At 41.8% G+C, this 19,336-nt stretch overlaps 1 protein-coding gene and 1 long non-coding RNA gene across 4 annotated transcripts; one reads left to right on the top strand and one right to left on the bottom strand.

Annotated features, from left to right (window-relative positions):
* Window positions 1–4,477: 4,477 nt before the first annotated feature.
* Window positions 4,478–11,714, bottom strand: LOC4333086 (MOB kinase activator-like 1A). The gene is made up of 7 exons (XM_015774624.3): window positions 11,388–11,714; window positions 11,207–11,255; window positions 10,224–10,332; window positions 6,650–6,743; window positions 5,734–5,867; window positions 5,422–5,585; window positions 4,478–4,832 (listed from the first exon to the last, which is right to left on the bottom strand). The coding sequence occupies exons 1-7, from the start codon at window positions 11,411–11,413 to the stop codon at window positions 4,755–4,757; spliced, it is 654 nt and encodes a 217-aa protein (XP_015630110.1). The 5' UTR covers window positions 11,414–11,714; the 3' UTR covers window positions 4,478–4,754.
* Window positions 11,715–15,351: 3,637 nt separating this feature from the next.
* Window positions 15,352–17,842, top strand: LOC9270741 (uncharacterized). 3 transcript variants are annotated; one of them, XR_001544425.3, is made up of 5 exons: window positions 15,352–15,678; window positions 15,861–15,976; window positions 16,115–16,183; window positions 16,517–17,019; window positions 17,609–17,842. It is a non-coding gene; the product is annotated as an uncharacterized lncRNA (long non-coding RNA). The 3 variants fall into 3 exon arrangements; XR_003241277.2 differs by having other exon boundaries at window positions 15,354–15,678; window positions 16,115–16,204; XR_010739837.1 differs by having other exon boundaries at window positions 15,354–15,678; window positions 17,636–17,842.
* The last annotated feature ends 1,494 nt before the right edge of the window (window positions 17,843–19,336 follow it).

Below are 19,336 nucleotides of genomic sequence, written 5' to 3' on the forward strand. Positions count from 1 at the left end.
TTAAACTAGATGACAACTTTATTGATTCTCTCTGTGTTTACAAAGTGCACCAATAGCACTCCTTACAAAAATTTCGACTAAACTCGAAACCCTAACTCAAAACTCAACTCAATTGCTGTCACACCCCAATCTGGTACCGCCGTACAACGGCACCTGACTGGAGCATGTCGTAGGAAAAACAGCGCGAACCGCTTCATACGAAACCGCAATCTCAGTACCAGTCCCAGGACATAGCGCTGGTACCCACAGTGACAAATTTGAATCATTGCAAATCCTTAACATAAATAGAGGACTTATTTACCTTAACTTAGCTTGCAGCTCAGAACAGCCCGAGAATGCAACCGACGACGCTGACGAGGAAACACCAACAACAGCAGCAGCAGCGGAACCAACGAACGAACACCCAACACCACAGGCGACGGCTGGGAACCAGGACGAAACCCTAATCTTCACTTCACTTTATCTTCTCTTCAGGGCGGAGGAACTATATATATTTATATAGAGCAAGGGTGAGTACTTTCGTACTCAGCAAGTCACGGGAACTTAGGTGTTTAATGCAAGCTTGGAAGAGAGGCAAGGTTGTTTTGCAAATCTTTTGTTTGAAATCATTTTGAAATCACTAAGTGATTTATTTCTTTTTAAGTTTGGGTCGAAAAGAGACTTGCGTCTCAAATCGACTTAAGAGATGCTTTTCAACAGCTCAATTGGAAATGTACCGACCTCCCGGGTCAGATCATTACTTCTCGGCTCCCAGAGCCATTTCACTTGATTAAGCGGCTCCCAGAGCCATATTCGTTTTTGCGGACTCCCAGAGTCCAGCTGCCCAGCAGCAAAGCAATCCGTTTCCACTCGGGAAACCTAGTCTATGATGCCCGCAAACATCCCGAATCACACAGATTCGTTTCTGACCACTCAGTTCATCCATCTGCCACATAGGCTGATTCTGGTTACGATTCCCATACCACAACAACTTTTCACAAAGCACATGCAAACAAATCTACGCAATGGGAACCACCTCACATCCGCCCATGACCGTGGGCATGGCTGTTCAAACAGTTAGTTAACCTCTGCAGAGGGGTACACTTTACCCACAAGACACGAACTTACTCCAGACACTGGCCGGTGTCAGAGGTTCGCGACAAAGCCTTTTCCAAGCCGACCCAGGGATACCTCATGCCACATAGAAGGATCAAATCCTCACATAAATATAGGCCATTTTAGACATTCACAAATCAACTCCAACCACCTTGATCGGTAAGTGAGCAAGCTTCTCGTCCTTGCCTTACCAGGAACCCGGTTTGTCCGACCCCGCCCCGGCGTTCCCAACTATTGGCATGCGAGGTTTCCCTGAACAGACTAGTTACTTAGCCAGCGTGTCCCATTCCACCTTGTGGTTGCACTTTGATTATGTTCGATGAGTTTCCCACAGGAATCGGTCCTTATACGCGAATACGGGACAGTGCCACATAGGCACAACCCCCGCATCGCGAGTTTTCACAATTCATTTTATTTTCAAACACACCGACACCACATGTCGGGTTTTCAAGGCTTCTCAAACCCATTTTCCAAATTTTTGACAAACAACGGTGTATGTGGGATAATTGGTATACGCGCTTAGAGAGCACGGATACCGAAGTACCACAATGGTGGAGCGACAAGGGATCAGGGTATGTCAGCCTACAGGAAGTAGTGCGACTACTGGGTAGGTCCGTCGGTTTAGCATGCAAACCGAGGCCAAGCAAGTTAAGTGTGTGATTCTAATAATGCAAGTTGCAAACAAAATAATAATGATTTTTCAATTATAGGAGCAATTGGTCAAAGGGTGACTTGCCTAGCTCAAGGTCTTCACGGAGCTTCACGAATCTTCGAGAAAACCCGCGATCGACGAAAATCCGGTAACCGCAACTATACACAAACAATCAAAAACCTAAACAAAAGACCACAAGAAAGATCCTATTTAGACTAAATAATAGTGCCATTAAATAGATCTCAATTTTACGGAAATACTGGAAGTGGAATGAAGTCAATCGGACGAACGGATCGAGAGATATGAATTTTGGAATCTTAACTGGAATTTCTGGACAAGGAAATGATTTATTGGATTTTTCTAGAACACGAGAAATGGTTTATGGAATAATATTCTCAAGAATATTATTGATGGTCACTGACGTGCGGGACCAAAGGAAATGATTCATGGAATTTTTGGAATAAGGAATTGATTTATGAAAAAGGGAAAAGGATTTATTAATCCCTTTGGATAAGAAAAGGAAGGAGGGATAGGAATCAGACTTTCTCGAGCGACTTGGCGCGGCCCGAGAGGATTTGCGCGGCTAGGCCGATCTTATTAGGCCGGCACGGGCTACGGGGAGGCGGCCCAAGAGAGGGGCGCAGGGAGAGAGAGGGGGAAGGGGAGCCGGGTGGACCAGCCAGTGTCTGGAGTAAGTTCGTGTCTTGTGGGTAAAGTGTACCCCTCTGCAGAGGTTAACTAACTGTTCGAACAGCCGTGCCCACGGTCATGGGCGGATGTGAGGTGATTCCCGTTGCGTAGATTTGTTTGCCTGTGCTTTGTGAAAAGTTGTTGTGGTGTGGGAATCGTAACCAGAATCAGCTTATGTGGCAGATGGATGACCTAAGTGGTTAGAAACGAATCTGTGTGATTCGGGATGTCTGTGGGCATCATAGACTAGGCTTCCCGAGTGGAAGCGGATTGCTTTGCTGCTGGGCAGCTGGACTCTGGGAGTCCGCAAAAACGAATAAGGCTCTGGGAGCCGCTTAATCAAGTGAAATGGCTCTGGGAGCCGAGAAGTAATGATCTGACTCAGGAGGTCGGTACATTACCAATTGAGCTGTTGAAAAGCATCTCTTAAGTCGATTTGAGACGCAAGTCTCTTTTCGACCCAAACTTAAAAAGAAATAAATCACTTAGTGATTTCAAAATGATTTCAAACAAAAGATTTGCAAAACAACCTTGCCTCTCTTCCAAGCTTGCATTAAACACCTAAGTTCCCGTGACTTGCTGAGTACGAAAGTACTCACCCTTGCTCTATATAAATATATATATATAGTTCCTCCGCCCTGAAGAGAAGATAAAGTGAAGTGAAGATTAGGGTTTCGTCCTGGTTCCCAGCCGTCGCCTGTGGTGTTGGGTGTTCGTTCGTTGGTTCCGCTGCTGCTGCTGCTGTTGGTGTTTCCTCGTCAGCGTCGTCGGTTGCATTCTCGGGTTGTTCTGAGCTGCAACCTAAGTTAAGGTAAATAAGTCCTCTATTTATGTTAAGGATTTGCAATGATTCAAATTTGTCACCGTGGGTACCAGCGCTATGTCCTGGGACTGGTACTGAGATCGCGGTTTCGTTGGAAGCGGTTCGCGCCGTTTTTCCTACGACACGCTCCAGTCAGGTGCCATTGTACGGCGGTACCAGATTGGGGTGTGACAATTGCTCTCTAAAGCGATAACGGGAAGCCTCACGCTCCCCCTCTATTTATACATGAGGTAGGCAGCCTAAAGCCATGAACCAAACTCATACTAAGAGTCCTAAACACCTTAGGAAACCCTCTAGTACAAGAAACAAACTTTACATAACCAATCGTACCAAATTTGGACTCCTTCCAAATTCGACTCCGCGTCCCACACGCACACAATACCTCCATCGTATGCCATATGGAATCTCCATCAACCACGTGCATCAACTCTATCCTAAGTATCCCGCATGATCTCTGACCACCACGGACGTCGTCTTAACCCCAAGCCGACTCCCGGTCCATCACCGCAAATACTCTCCTGAGGCATCGAGTCACCTACACATGAAATAAACAAAGAAACCATATTCCAAGACCAAGCTATCTCCAACTTGACTCATTAGTAGCAAACAACAGTATTACATACGTATAGTATCCATCTAGAAGCCATAATCATGAAACAATCACGGATATCCAAACAAACAACCCGAAACCGAAACCGACACAGCGTCGGCCGGTCAGACCGCGGGCTTGCCGGTCTGACCGCGCATATACCGCCGGTCTGACTGGCAACACCTGCCCAGTCTGACCGGTCACATAAAATAATAGAACCTGTGATTCACCTGTAAATCCAATCATCTCCAAAACCACTTCGTGAATAAATTCCAAATAACAAAACCAATAATCTCCAATGCCCAATTATTCATCACAGAGTAATAATCAAAAACACCTTTGATTTTACATAATCCTGTAACAAGTTTGCAAAAAACATGGCTATCCATTTGTTGCTATCTCGTTCTTTCAAGTAAATCCTGTAACAAATTAATCTGTCTTTCTAATCCACCTATCTTGTTGATGTACTTTTTTTTCTCTCATTTTTGTTATCCATTTGGGCCTGCATTCACAACACGAAATGGGCTACAACGAGGTCTAATTACATCAACGTCATCAATGATATTATTCAGAAAGGAACTAACTGATGGCCCATTGGTCCAAGCCCACGATCAGGACATGATTAGAATTTAGAAAGGCGCCGAAACCCAAGATTTCATTTGAACTAATCACAACAGATTGCAACAAAAAGCAACTGCAGATTAGTACTTCTGAACTGAGTACAACAGCACCAATTAACCTACTCCCAAAATGGAGATGAATCGGACTGTTCATCCAAATTCATCAAATTTGAAAGGAAACGAAAAGGGGAAAATGGGCTGCAAATTAATCCTGCGGGCCAACAGAGACATACAAAAAACAACAAGGTTTCTCTGAAGTTTGCCTCATCAGTTGTTGGAGCGCTCTTAAAAATACCGAAACACTATCGGCTCGATCAACTCGTTGAGAGGAGCCAGCTCTGCCCTGTCGATCAAATGGAATTCCTGCAAGTAAAAAATTGTGAAGCATAGCAGTTAGCCTAAGATGAAAAGATTCAATTAATTCAACACTGAGCTACAGCAAGATTTGATGGACAAATGTGCATGCCTTGTTTTATGTGATTCGACCCTCATTTTACAACTAAATGCAAGTATTTAAAAAGGAGGTTGAGATCAAACTAAAAACATCATCATAGCCTCATAGGGAACAAATAATGCAGCAAATGGAATGCTTGTGTGTCCCCAACAACTCCTTAATTTTTACAAAGATGGTTCTTAAGAACAAAAGTTGACTTTGCATGCAGAATGATGGATCACAACTGCTAAAGAACTAAACTGATTCAAACAAATTAGGAAAGGCATTTGAATGATTGCACCAAAGACATTCCTTTATTTTTGCATTCCAATATTCCATTAAAAAAAACATGTGGCTCATATGTGGTGTTCCTTCAATCTTAGGCAGACATAATGCATTTGTTCCCATCTTTGTTCCTTTTGAAAAAAAATTGCACATATAAGGATTATCATTAATATCATTCCCTCAAGATCTCTGAGAGAGAGAGAGAGAAGAAGAGGAAGAAGAAGAATTAATTACCCAAGTGAAGAGCACAAAGTGCTTGAAGCAAGTGCTGAGATGGGCCTCCTCCTTGAGCTTGAGGATCATCTGAAAATGCGAGTGGTACATGTGGGAGTACACCCTGAAGAGCCGCTTGAAGATGGTCCTGATCACCTCGCGAAAGTTTTGAGGGAAGGGAGCCCCTGCAATTTAGTCAGTTACATTAATTGATTGACGATTTCTCCATCAAAACTCATCATCAGCTTAACTAATCTGCTACTGTAGTGTGGTGCTGCAACGAACAAATTAATTAACGATTGATCATTCTCAGTCAGAGATTAGCTTAATTACCAATCTTTTGAGGGAAAATGGCCTCATCATCAAGCTGGCTCTCCACCCAATCCATCAGGTACTCCACGTACTTTGGAGCAGACACTTGAACTGGCTTCTTCACCTTCATTCCATCAGCCCACCTGTACTCGTACCTGCATTTGTCAACAAAAATTGTTTTCGTTCCTTAGTTCTCAGTTATTTCAGAGAATACATCTGAAACAGTACATGATCGATTTCTGATTCAGAAATATTCTTGTGTAATACTCCCTCCTTCCCTAATGGCCCGTTTGGTTGGAGGGAGTTTTTAGGAGGGATTGGGAGTTTAAAGGGATGAGGCTATTAAGTGTTTTGTTTGGTTGGGAGACATGGGAATTTAGGTGGGATGGGGATGGGGAACTAAGGAAGGAACTCCCTCCTTTTCAATACCTGGGTAGGAGCAGGTAATTGGGAGGGAATTCCTTCTTTACTTTGTCTAAGCAAATCTCAGCCATCCGTTTTTATTATTGACCTAATCTTCAACTAAACTCCCTATCAATTTCCATCACCTCTACCAAACGAGATATTGGGATTAAAAATTAAATTCTCATCTTAATCTCATCATCAATTCCCTCATGTAAACTCCCAATCCCCTTCCCTCGAGTTAACAAACAAGCCGTAAATGTTTGACACCGTTGACTTTTTTAAACATGTTTGACCGTTCACTTTATTCAAAAACTTTTGTGATATGTGTAAAACTATATGTATACATAAAAGTATATTTAACAATAAATCAAATGATAGAAAAAGAATTAACAATTACTTAAATTTTTTTGAATAAGACGAACGGTCAAACATTTTTAAAAAAGTCAACGGCGTCAAATATTTTGGAATGGAGGGAGTATGTTGGTTCGCTGGATTTGTAGGAGTGAAAAGATTAGAAGTGATATCTACATACTTTGGTCCGGCAGACATGATCGGGCAGGTAGATGAAGTGCAGAACTCCATCAGGGTTCCGTACAGAAAGTTCACTTGGTTGAAGAAGTCTACGGCTGCAGATAGAGGACATCAGAATTCAGAGAGTACATGTTAAAACAGCAGTGCAATTAGGGCATCCACATTGTTGGCTTTTTAGCCGGTAATAAGCAATACATGCTCTCTTCCTACCCGGTAGGAAGCATTGTGAGAGTGGCAAAAAGTTAAAATCTGGTCATACAGCTACTACCGATGAACAAGAGATAAACAATATTATTTGTACAGTGTTTCTGACAGAACTCGCGGGAAGGAGTCACGCAGCAGTCATGGGAATTTTACTATCGGTGATTTTTTTTTAGCTGGGCCCACCTTATTCCTCTCCAACACGCATAAACAATGTGAAGGGTGCGATGGTTTAATACCATCTGACCCCTTGGCCCACAATATTGCTGAAGTCGGCAACTAACATTGCACTTGCCCTTATATTTCTAGTGCGTCAAGTCACGACTGATTTTACTGTTCTTTGATAAGATACTACCATATTTTCTAATGTAAAATTTAATATCTCTATATACTAGTAATTATCTTAAAATATAAAATTTTGTAGTGAAAAATTTAGGTACCTCAAGATAATATCGTAAAATATCTCAAATCACCGACTAAAAATGTCAAATAAGAACAGTCCAGAAAAGTGAACTACACATGACAACTTGACTGCATGTTGCTTCACAATCAGAGACTAGCAAGTTCCTGCTACGTATAGGAAGTGATAAAGCTCTCAATGATACGTGCCATACTGCCAGCCTTTCTTCCATTCGATTTAAATAGCTAAAATAATCTATTATATTATTAAAGGAATAGAAAAAGGAGCCTCCACGTACGCTCTCATGGCCTAGAAATTCTCACATTAATCGGAGAAAAAGAAAAAGCAGAATCCATATAGAAATACAATTTAAAAATAGCTGAAATTCGGAATTAAAAATAAGGAATATTAGAATAGGAGACTAGAGTCCATATAGAAATACAATTTAGAAATAGTTGAAATTCGGAATTAAAAAATAAGGAATATTAGAAGAGGAGACTAGAGTCCATATAGAAATACAATTAGGAAATAACTGAAATTCGGAATTAAATTAAGGAATATTAGAAGTAGAGTATAGAGTCCATATAGAAATACAATTAGGAAATAATAGAAATTCGGAATTAAAAATAAGGAATATTAGAAGTAGAGTATAGAGTCCATATAGAAATACATTTAAGAAAAAAATAGAAATTCAGAATTAAAAAATAAGGAATATTAGAAGTAGAGTATAGAGTCCATATAGAAATTTAAAACTAACTATAATTTGGAATAAAAAGGAACCTCCACTTTCGCTCTCATGATCTAGAAATTCTCACATTAATCAGAGAAAAAGAAAAAACAGAGTCCATATAGAAATACAATTTAGAAATAGTTGAAATTCGGAATTAAAAAATAAGGAATATTAGAAGAGGAGACTAGAGTCCATATAGAAATACAATTAGGAAATAACTGAAATTCGGAATTAAATTAAGGAATATTAGAAGTAGAGTATAGAGTCCATATAGAAATACAATTAGGAAATAATAGAAATTCGGAATTAAAAATAAGGAATATTAGAAGTAGAGTATAGAGTCCATATAGAAATACATTTAAGAAAAAAATAGAAATTCAGAATTAAAAAATAAGGAATATTAGAAGTAGAGTATAGAGTCCATATAGAAATTTAAAACTAACTATAATTTGGAATAAAAAGGAACCTCCACTTTCGCTCTCATGATCTAGAAATTCTCACATTAATCAGAGAAAAAGAAAAAACAGAGTCCATATAGAAATACAATTTAGAAATAGCTGAAATTTGGAATTACAAAATAAGGAATATTAGAAGAGGAGACTAGAGTCCATATAGAAATACAATTCAGAAATTGTTAAAATTCGGAATTAAAAAATAAGGAATATTAGAAGAGTAGATTAGAGTCCATATAGAAATACAATTAGGAAATAACTGAAATTCGGAATTAAAAATAAGGAATATTAGAAGAGGAGACTAGAGTCCATATAGAAATACAATTAGGAAATAATAGAAATTCAGAATTAAAAATAAGGAATATGAGAAGTAGAGTATAGAGTCCATATAGAAATACAATTAAGAAAAAAAAGAAATTCGGAATCTAAAAATAAGGAATATTAGAAATAGAGTATAGAGTCCATAATCCATATAGGAATTTAAAACTAACTAAAATTCGGAATAAAAGGAGCCTCCACGTTCGCTCTCATGACCTAGAAGTTCTCACATTAATCGAAGAAAAAGTAACTAAAATTCGAAATTAAGAAAAACATGGGAAGAAAAGTTTAAAGTCAATATAGAAATACAATTTAGAAGTAACTGAAATTTGAAATTAAAAATTAAAGAATATTGAAAGATGAGTTTAGAGTCTACATAGAAATACAATTAGAAATAATAAAAAATCAGAATTAAAAAAATATTAAAAGACAAGTCTAGAGTCCATATAGGAATATATATAATTTACAAATAACTAAAATTTGATATTAAAAAAATTAATAACTAACACGTATATAAAATACAATATGAATATTACACATTAGTAGTTTCGTAAAGTTATTGCAAAATTTAAAATTATGTTGTCATTGTAATATATTTTAATAATATAATGAGAAAACATATATGCTATTTTATGAGGGAAAATATAATGATGTTAGGCACGCAATCTGCGCGGGCCACCATGCTAGTTAAAAGTATTTAATAAAATGCATCAATCTTGTTGTTTCACCTACATGCACGGTCAGATTCGAGCCATAGAAGGGCACACAAGAACAACAAATTCAATTCCGAATGTCACGGCACCTTTCGTAGTCTTATTTAATTTGTTGTTTGTCTGTTCTCCTTCTGTAGCTTGAATTTAATTCTTCATGTTTATTTAATATTATGCATTTTTTAGATTGTTTTCACAATTATTTAGATTGGAATGAAACTATGAAAGAAACAAGGACATATTCTTCAGAGCTTTATATACTCTCTCTCTTACTAGATAAAAGAAGTGGACTTTAAGCCCTCTAAAACGTGCCATCTTTTCTTGCATTCAATTTAAATAGTTAAAAACATTAAAAACATTCAGCAAAATAGATTGTTGGATCACTTATCATTGCACAGTCATACAAGGCCAAATTAGAGCTACAGAAGGGCACACAGAAACAACAAATTCAATAAGTATGAATATGATTGCACTATTCACAATCTGGTTTTGTTGTTCTCGTGTGTTCTCTTTGTGTAACTCTAATTTAATTTTGCATGTTTGTGCCCTATTATATGACATCATGTTTACTTTTCTTTACATGGTTTTCATATTTATTTATTTAGATCTGAATGAAAGAAGCAATGACCCATATTCTTGAGAGACTAACATATATACTTTCTCCTACCATATAGAAGTACAACAGTTAGAAGTTAGAACAGGATCCCCAGATCATTACATCAGAGGTTATGATGAAATTGGTACTAGTTGAGATGGTAGCTTACTGTTGACAGCGAGCCATTCGTTGAGATCTTCTCCAATTGGCAGACGGACCGCCTCTCGCAGGTTTCCGCTGCCCAGGGTGGCGTCGATGTGCTTCTTCAGCGGCAAGCCCTGCAAGCAAGCATCGCGTTTAATTTGTTGGAAACTGAAACACTTAACAGTTTCAGAACTGAGCACGCAAAAAGCTAAACCCCGGACCAAATACACTTTACACATAATTTAATAAGTACTCTTGAGTGGATCGAACCTTTCCTAGATGTGTCCATTTCAGCCATTGTGCATGCCACCATGCATGAACAACTTTGGCGTTACAAAAAAGCTAGCCAACTACCCACAAGGGAACAAGAGATTTGTTTTGGTTTTTAAAAACTTTTTTAATAAATAAATAAATATATAGATTTTTTTATTAAAAGATATATCGACATTCTTAGCTAGTTACATAGTACCTAACGACAACATGTCGCCGCAGTCAGAATTATGCTACATGCAAATCTATTTATATGCATGGGTGGTGTGTGTTTAAACATAACTCTGTCACCTATAGAGTTTTAGCTTAAAAACAGATAGAAAATCGGTGCCTCTACTTTGATATTTTCATAACATAGTTATTGTTTTTTAAAAAAAAAGACGATTTTTTTTAAAAAAGAAGACGGATAAATAAAGGGACAATATGAAACTGAGCCATTTGGTAAAACTAAAACCCTTTCATCTCCCATCTCATCTCATCCCATCTTTTTTTTTAAAAAAAAAAAAAGAAAAAAACACGGCTTCACCCTTTACTTGGTTAGCCTAAGATCATGGAAAGCTAGCACCTGATGTGGATAGCTGTATCAACGGTAAATCGTCGTATCATCCCATCCCCTAATTACTCGTTGATCCCTGATGCTCTATGTGACATATATATCTCCCATGCAAGAACTCGGAGAAATTAATTAAGCCGACGAAAAAACGAACAAGAATTGGAAACTATCTCGTACACACGTACCTTGCTCCCGGAAGGGGAGCTCTTCTTGGGCCTGAACGTCAGCTGGCTCCTGCAAGCACAACAACAACAACAACAACATCGATATCCCACAGTCAATACATGTAGGAGCACAGATCGATCTACTCTACTCTACTTCCAGAAGAGCAACAGGAAAAGCAGGCAAATTAAGGTCGTCTCCTACCTGGAGCTCCGCCCAAACAAGCTCATCTTCTTCTTCTTCTTCCGCTGGTGGAGCTGGAGTAGTGGCGAGAGAGATGGACGGATGGATGGCTGCCTCCACAGGCGTGGCTTATATAGGCAGCCGCGGATCAGCCGCCTATGTGTAAAGTACGTACGCGGATGTGGACACCACGCCGAGGAGGAGAAGGAGGCCGCGGGCGATCGATCGAACAGGCTGGCGCGGTGACCGTTCACCACCGCGCGCGCGCGTGCCTCGCGTTGGGGTTGGGGTTGCAGCGATCGATGGCGGCTGGTGCACACTCGACTCGACTGATGGATGGATGGATGGATGGATGATCACGCTCTCCGCTCGCCTCTGCCTCTGCTCATGTATCTCAGCTTCTCAGGCAGGTCAGGGGCCTTTTCATGTGTTTCCTCCTTTCCTCGTCGTTACTTCGGGCTTTTGATGGTGGGTTTTGATGGATCATCGATCCATCAACAGCTAGCAGCTCCACCCCTTTTGCACTTGATGATGATGATATATGATCTGCATCCTCCCCTGTCCTTGCTGTCATCCTTCTGGATGCCAAATCACTCCCATTTTTAACCTTCATCCCCTCTCTCTCTTTTCTTTTGCTAATTATTTATCCGCTGTCAAGATTAATATTCCTTTTCTCTCCTGTTGTTTTGCAAACGTTATGTTTACAGGTTGTCAAGGGCTCGCTAGTTCATAACTTCCGCTAAAACTTTCTATAATCAGCGATGGAGGATCATGGAGGTGGGGGAGTGTCTTGTGCGAATTACGGCGTGTGGTTATCGTTACATTTATTTTACGGAGGGAAAAATTACGAATTACCCCCCTTTCTCTCGAACTATTGCGGTCATTCGAATTACCCCCCTGAACCATAAAACTAGACATTCTTCACCCCAAACTATATAAACCGGACGAATTACCCCCCCCCCATCGACCTAAATCCACGGTGCTTTTGGTCTACGTGACATATACATGGCAGTCCAGTCAGCGTTCTATTTATTAAAAAATGTGGAACCCACATATCATATCCTCTTCCACTATTCCTCTCTCTCTTCTCTCTCTCACTCTCTGTCTCTTCCCCCCTCTCTCTCACGCGCACAGCAGCAGGCGGCAGCGGCGCGCACGCACGCGGACAGGGCCGGAGGCGGCGGCGAGGACAGCAGCACGCACGGCGCCGCGGTGCGCATGGCGGCACGCACGCGGCCGCAGGCTCAAGGCCTCGACCTCCCTCTGGCCCGCGCGCTCGTCCTCCTCGACGCGCCGCCCCATCCACGCCATCGCCGCTGCCGCGCCTCTTCGCGCCCCGTGCCGCCGCATGCCGTCACGTCGCCTGTCGTCGTCGCTCGCGGCGGGCCGGGCGTGGCGTTCTCGTTTGACGGCCTCTGCGACCTCATCCTGCTCATGGCCGTCGTCGTCGACATCAGCAACGGCGGCGCCACCGTTGCCGTCCTGTACAGGAGGGAGAGGGAGTTCGCCATAGCCCGCACGGGCGAGCGCTCATGGCGTCTCATCAACAACAAGCTGGACAGAATCGTCGACATGGCGAGGCACGGGGATGGCAAGCTCTATACGGTGCACCTCTCCGGCAAGGTCGCGCGCTGGAAGTTCAACTGCAATGTCTGCAGGTCGCCGAAGATTCTTGAGTCGGTGCTGGTCATTGACTCGCCCTACCACTACGTCGTCAAGGCGGACGGCAATGGCAATGCCATCATCATGTCTCGGGAATACGAACACGACCACCGCGACCGCGCCAGCGAGTGCTGCTACCTCGCCGGAGCACCGCGCGGCACGCTCTACCTCCTCAAGCGGGTGTACAAGCACAAGCAGGGCGGCGGCGGCGGCGGCGGCGGCGGCGGCACCTCGAGCCCCGTCCGCGCGCCGTCACCCCACGCTCGCGTGCCCGCGTGCTGCCGCCGTCGCGTCGCCTCCTCGCGCCACGCCCCGCCGCGCTGTGCATGCCGCCGTCCTCGCCGCCGTGTGCGTCTCGGCCACGCCGCCATCCTCGCCACAACCTCCGGCCCCGTCCGCGTGCATGCGCTCCGCCGCCGCCCCGCCTGCTGCCGTGCGCGTGTGAGAGAGAGAGGGGAAGAGACAGGGTGAGAGAGAGAAGAGACAGGAAGAGAGAGGAATAGTGGAAGAGGATACGACATGTGGGTCCCACATTTTTTAATAAATAGAATGCTGACTGTACTGCCACGTGTACGCCACGTAGACCAAAACCACCGTGGATTGGGTCGAGGAGGGTAATTCATCCGGTTTACATAGTTGGGGTGAAGAATGTCTGGTTTTGTGATTCAGGGGGTAATTCGGATGACCATAATAGTTGGGGGGGTAATTCGTACTTTTTTTCCTTTTACGAGTGTCTAGTACGAGGTAAGGCGTGTGGTTGTCGTTACAACAATCCATTCTTTTGCGATGCCATAGGCTAAAAGAATTGTTCGCTATTTCTGTTGGTCGGTAGTTGAGTAACTCTAGTGAAGTGGGGTAACTAAAAGGGCTATACATATGGACATAATAGCTATGGCGATGACAAAAATACTAGATACAGTAACAGAAGCACAGGCATATAACGGTACCGTTGCCCAATGGGTTGACCGGATGACAATCGGAAAACGACATAGTTGATAACGGAAACAATCGTACAAGGTACATTTGGCATCTAATTAAGTTGATTACATACAACAGCACAAATCAACATATCTACCCTATAGTTCAACAAATACTTTCACTCATCACTCATTCTTTCATTCATCACTCAACGGTTCAGATTATCCGTGTGAAATCCAATGCTCATGATCGGTTCCACCTCCCACCTCCCCTCTCCCTTCCGCACCCCTCACCTCGGTTGCGCCCTCCCTGCTCCCCTCATTCACGCGCTCCCTCGCTAACCCTAACCGCGCTGCCTCAACCAGTCACCGCCGCCGCCACCTCGCCCTGTGCCCTTGCCACATCGACGTTGCGACACCCTGCCTCATCGCCATAGTCGCCTTGGAGCATCATGAGTCGGATCCCCTCCTAGGTGAATCCGGGCACTCCTCCACCGCGCAACCACCGGCCATCGCGCTTGCCACCAATCGCCCATTGTGAGTTCATCGTCGATCCTCTGCGGATTGACCGGATCCCTCTCCACTATGGTGCCATCAGGTCGTCATCGATCCGTCGAGCCACCATGCCACCATCAGGTCATCGCTAATCCCTCATCTTTCCATCACGCCGCCACCAGCCACCGGGACCCCTCGCACCCGCAGGTCACTGATCCCGCACGCCAACAAGGTAAGCATCCTTCCTTCAACCGTTACATATAGATCCGATTCCTTCAACCATTGCATAGATTTGGTTTGCTATTCTATAGTTGAAAAAAAAATGCAATTTTCTATATTTAGCGATGGCGGATCATGGAGGTGGCGGAGTATCTGGTGCGAGTTACGGCGTGTGGTTGTCGTTACATTTATTTTATGGAGTGTCTGGTGCAAGTTACGGTGTGTGGTTGTCGTTACAACAATTCATTCCTCTACGATGTCGTAGGCTAAAAGAATTGTTCGCTATTTTGAAATAGGTTATCCTGCAAACATTATGTTACATGTTATCAAAGGATTCACTAGTTCATAACTTTCACTAAAATTTCCTATATTCGGTAATGGCGGATCATGGAGGCGATGGACCCGGAGAAAGTGTCCGGTGCGAGGTACGGTGCAGGGTTGCTACGGACAAATGCTGACAATAGAATAAAAATACAAAGCTGTTGATGTTACAAAAATCCATTCTTCTACACTACAGTAGCTTAAAAAGTGTTCAGTATCTACCCTATAATTCACCAACGGTGTGTTACATCCTCATTCCTCATTGATCGGTCAGGATTGCCCCAATCAAATCCAACGCACCACGTTACTCCCACCTCCCGCGTACTCTCTCTCCAGCGATACGGATCGCCCCTCTCTCTCTCTCTCCTCTCACGCGCAATCTCCGCTCCGCTCCGCTCCTTCTCTCCCATCGCTCCCTCTCTCCCCGCCCTCTCTCCAGCCGTCGCCTCAACTCGTCGACGCCGTCGACTCACCTCGCCAGAACAGCTGAACAGCGACGGCCCCATTGCTCTCGGCGCCGCATCCCGCCCCTCCGCCGTCGTCGTCACCCGCGATCCCTCCTCCCTTGGTACGCCGCCGGACGGTTTCCGTTGCGCCGTCGCCGACGATCCCTCACCGTCACCTGCGATCACCACCCCCGCCCCCTGCCATCCGCTGGTCCTCACGCCGACCGCTGATGGTCCTCCCCTCCAGTAAAGGTAAAGAAGATTTCTCCTGTAGTCTCGGATACTGTAACATATTGCAGAGTAGATTTTGATGCTATCAATTTTTTTCATCAGTTTGATTAATGAACCGTTTTCCTGGGTGACCAATGTTGATTGTGCTATTCACACTTTTCTGCTAATGTACTGAGACATATCTGCTAATCCTCCTTTACCAGATCAGTCTGAACAGCTGCTTCCCATACGCAAACTGTTGCGATGTGCTTATGGTCGAGGCGGTTGTGAACCAAATCAGCACATCAACCTCGGCCTTGACACATTCAGTCGTTCAGAGGTGACCCGACCTGTGAACCCTCTACTGCTTGTGTGTTATTAGTATGAAGCTTTGCATACATGAACCATGTACTGCTTGTGATTTATATATTTAGCCAAAGAAATATCTGAATGCCAAAGCAATACATGATATATGCAGATCAATCAACGGAAGCAGTGGCAGATGGCACTGGGCGTGCAATGGCAGGTGTGCACGAATAAGATCATGGTACGATGTGCATATTCGACAGTTAAGTTTGAACACCATTGCAAATTATTAGTTTTTTCGAAGTAACATTTTGATTCCTACACTGATAAGCTGACTAAACAATTTAGTCATTTGCTGGTTATTTATATTCAAATATTGACCATTTCTTATTGTCAGGTGATGCTTCCTTTTATCAATTTATTCCATTTTCAGTGCAATTGTGGATGTTAGAATGCCAGTGGTTTATAATATAGTAATTTTCAAAAAGTTTAATCTGAGATAATTCATCAGATTTACTTTTCATGGGCTTATCCTAAAAGAGAAAATGTTATGCTGACCACAAATTATATGCAGGACTGTGAAGGGCTCACTCTGGTGAATCAGAGTTCAAGTGAAGGATTGAGGAAGGGTTGAAGGGAGAATTTGATCAACTTGCTTTGGTTCATTTGCTTTGGACCCAGAAATTATGGTTCTTTTGCTCATTTAATATAATTTGTTAATCATGCTTGACCACTTGCATATTCTGTATTGGTTATTTCTTCCAGTTTGATGAACAAGCTTGTGGGCATTTGTTGTTTTATAGAAGTTCAGTGCGTCTACATGGAGGATAGGGAACCACTATACACCTTTCAACAACCTGAATTCATGTTATATAGTGCTATGACTATGCAAATTCATGCCATATGACTCATCTCCAAACTCATCTTAATGGTGGTGAACAGTGGCACTTCCCTTATCGGTTCCATGACAATCGTGCTGAGTTCTGGCACCATGTCACCATGAACTCTCTTCAGTGGCTCCTGTGGCTGTTGTTGCGATTGGTGCCATTCTTGTGCCCGGACGCAGTGCATACCAAGGTATACACTAATTGCTCTTCTATTATATTGCTTGCAAATCAAACCAAAGTATACACTAATTCCTCTTCCATTATGTTGCTTGCAAATCAGCAAATTAGTTTGAAGATGTACACATTGTATATTTGTGTGATTAGTCTCATGTGATTAAGAACAATATTATAATAGAATTAACCTTTTGTGGAAGGGAGTTGGCATCCCTCTTCCTGAGATCTCAAAACCCATGAAACCAGGCTGCCTGATGAAACGCTTTTTAATGTAAATAAGTTGGTGATAGATTTCTGGAGCTTTCAAATTTTTAGATGTGTTTTGATATGCGGTTCAAGAATTTGTGGCAGTACTGATTTTCATTTTGCCCAATAGTCCTCGCTGGAATTTTGCCGCATCTGTCTGTTATCTTGAACTGAATCAGCTGGTCTTAAACTAGATCATGTTTTCTGTAGTCCATCTATTAATTATTGATGTCTAAATGGTAGTTCATGGGCCATTTGATACTATTGAAAAAATAAATGGGGCAACTCCTTTGTTGTATGCCCATGTGTCCATTTCTTATGCTTTTATATGATAAAATTTGCCGCTGACACTTTGGCAGAATTTCATGGAGGGAACTCTTTTGCAGTACGGGGGACATGAGGAACTTCAAATGGTTCATGAGATGGAGCTGCTGACTCCCTACTGCTGAACTATTTTTGATCTAGACCTGTTGTTTCTCTGAAAATGTGTTGTTTTCTTTTGTAGTATGAGGGGTTGCCATGTTTGCTTGTTATAACAATGTGCACAAGCACAGGAATTCTTCGTTTATATATAGAGCACAATTAAAACATTTTTCTACATTTATAGATGCATCAGCAGGATCGATTAATGAGAACAAACATCCTAATATCTATGTGATTTGGTGTTTTTGTGTTGGAAAGCAATGCAAATGCTTTTCAATGTTCTCATATTATTTTGAGTTAAATGCCTTTACAGCTGTAAATATTGTCAATGAAAAAAGAAGGATATGAGACATCTATATCATCTTTTGGGAGTGATATGTATTTCAGTAAAATTATATACTAGAATAACATATTCACTTTTTATTATGTGATTACCATAAACATTTACCATCACCGTAGCGTTAGCACGGGCATGGTACTAGTTTCTGATGGTTGGACAACTAAAAGGTTACGCATATGGATATGATAGCTATAGTGACAACAAAATAATAGATGTTGTAACGGAAGCATGCATGCGTGCATGTAATGGTACCGTTGGCTAATGGATTGACCTGATAACAATCAGAAAGTAACATAGTTGATAATCGAATCAATCATAGGAAATACTGCTGATATCTAAGTTGATTAGAGACAACATCACATGTTCTAGCGGAACTAAATTGATCACTACAACACCGATAAAGGGACACACAGTAACACAAGCCACTAATAGGGCAACATCACGCATTCAAAGATGGCAACTCAAGGCACCAATAGGGTAGCGGTTTCACGGGTTTCACCGTATGCACCACAATGATGAGTTGGATCAACTAAAAGACAAATACATATGGGCATGACAGCTATAGTGACAACAAGAAAGTATATGTAACAGGGTACGACGGTTCAATTGACCAATAGATAAAAGGAAAAATATATCATTTTTTCTAAAATTAATAAATCATATTTTTCGTGAAATGTGTTATGCACATTTTCCCTATAATATGTTATCCGCATTTTCCCTATAGGAAAATGTCCACATTAATTTTATATGTTGCTATCCATCCAAATTTAATTTTTATGTAATATTAAGAAGTTTTTAAGGGGTAATATGTAAAAATTGTAATGAGAGTATGTGGGGTGGTAGATTCATTGCCACCATCATTTATATAGCATTTTTTTCTAAAATTAATAAATCATATTTTCCGTGAAAAGTGTTATGCACATTTTCCCTATAATATGTTATCCGCATTTTCCCTATAGGAAAATGTCCACATTAATTTTATATGTTGCTATCCATCCAAATTTAATTTTTATGTAATATTAAGAAGTTTTTAAGGGGTAATATGTAAAAATTGTAATGAGAGTATGTGGGGTGGTAGATTCATTGCCACCATCATTTATATAGCATTTTTTTCTAAAATTAATAAATCATATTTTCCGTGAAAAGTGTTATGCACATTTTCCCTATAATATGTTATCCGCATTTTCCCTATAGGAAAATGTCCACATTAATTTTATATGTTGCTATCCATCCAAATTTAATTTTTATGTAATATTAAGAAGTTTAAGGGGTAATATGTAAAAATTGTAATGAGAGTATGTGGGGTGGCAGATTCACTGCCACC

The sequence above is a fragment of the Oryza sativa genome, chromosome 3 (assembly GCF_034140825.1).
Source record: "Oryza sativa Japonica Group chromosome 3, ASM3414082v1".
Classification (NCBI taxonomy): Eukaryota; Viridiplantae; Streptophyta; class Magnoliopsida; order Poales; family Poaceae; genus Oryza; species Oryza sativa.

What these genes read in the sequence shown, in the direction of transcription:
- LOC4333086 (XM_015774624.3), bottom strand. Translation starts at nt 11,413, where the DNA reads ATGAGCTTGTTTGGGCGGAGCTCCAG. An exon ending in ATCATGTCTGCCGGACCAAA is followed by an intron (nt 5,868 to 6,649) that starts GTATGTAGATAT and finishes TGACAAATGCAG; the next exon opens with GTACGAGTACAGGTGGGCTG. An exon ending in ACTTTGTGCTCTTCACTTGG is followed by an intron (nt 4,833 to 5,421) that starts GTAATTAATTCT and finishes TTTTACTTGCAG; the next exon opens with GAATTCCATTTGATCGACAG.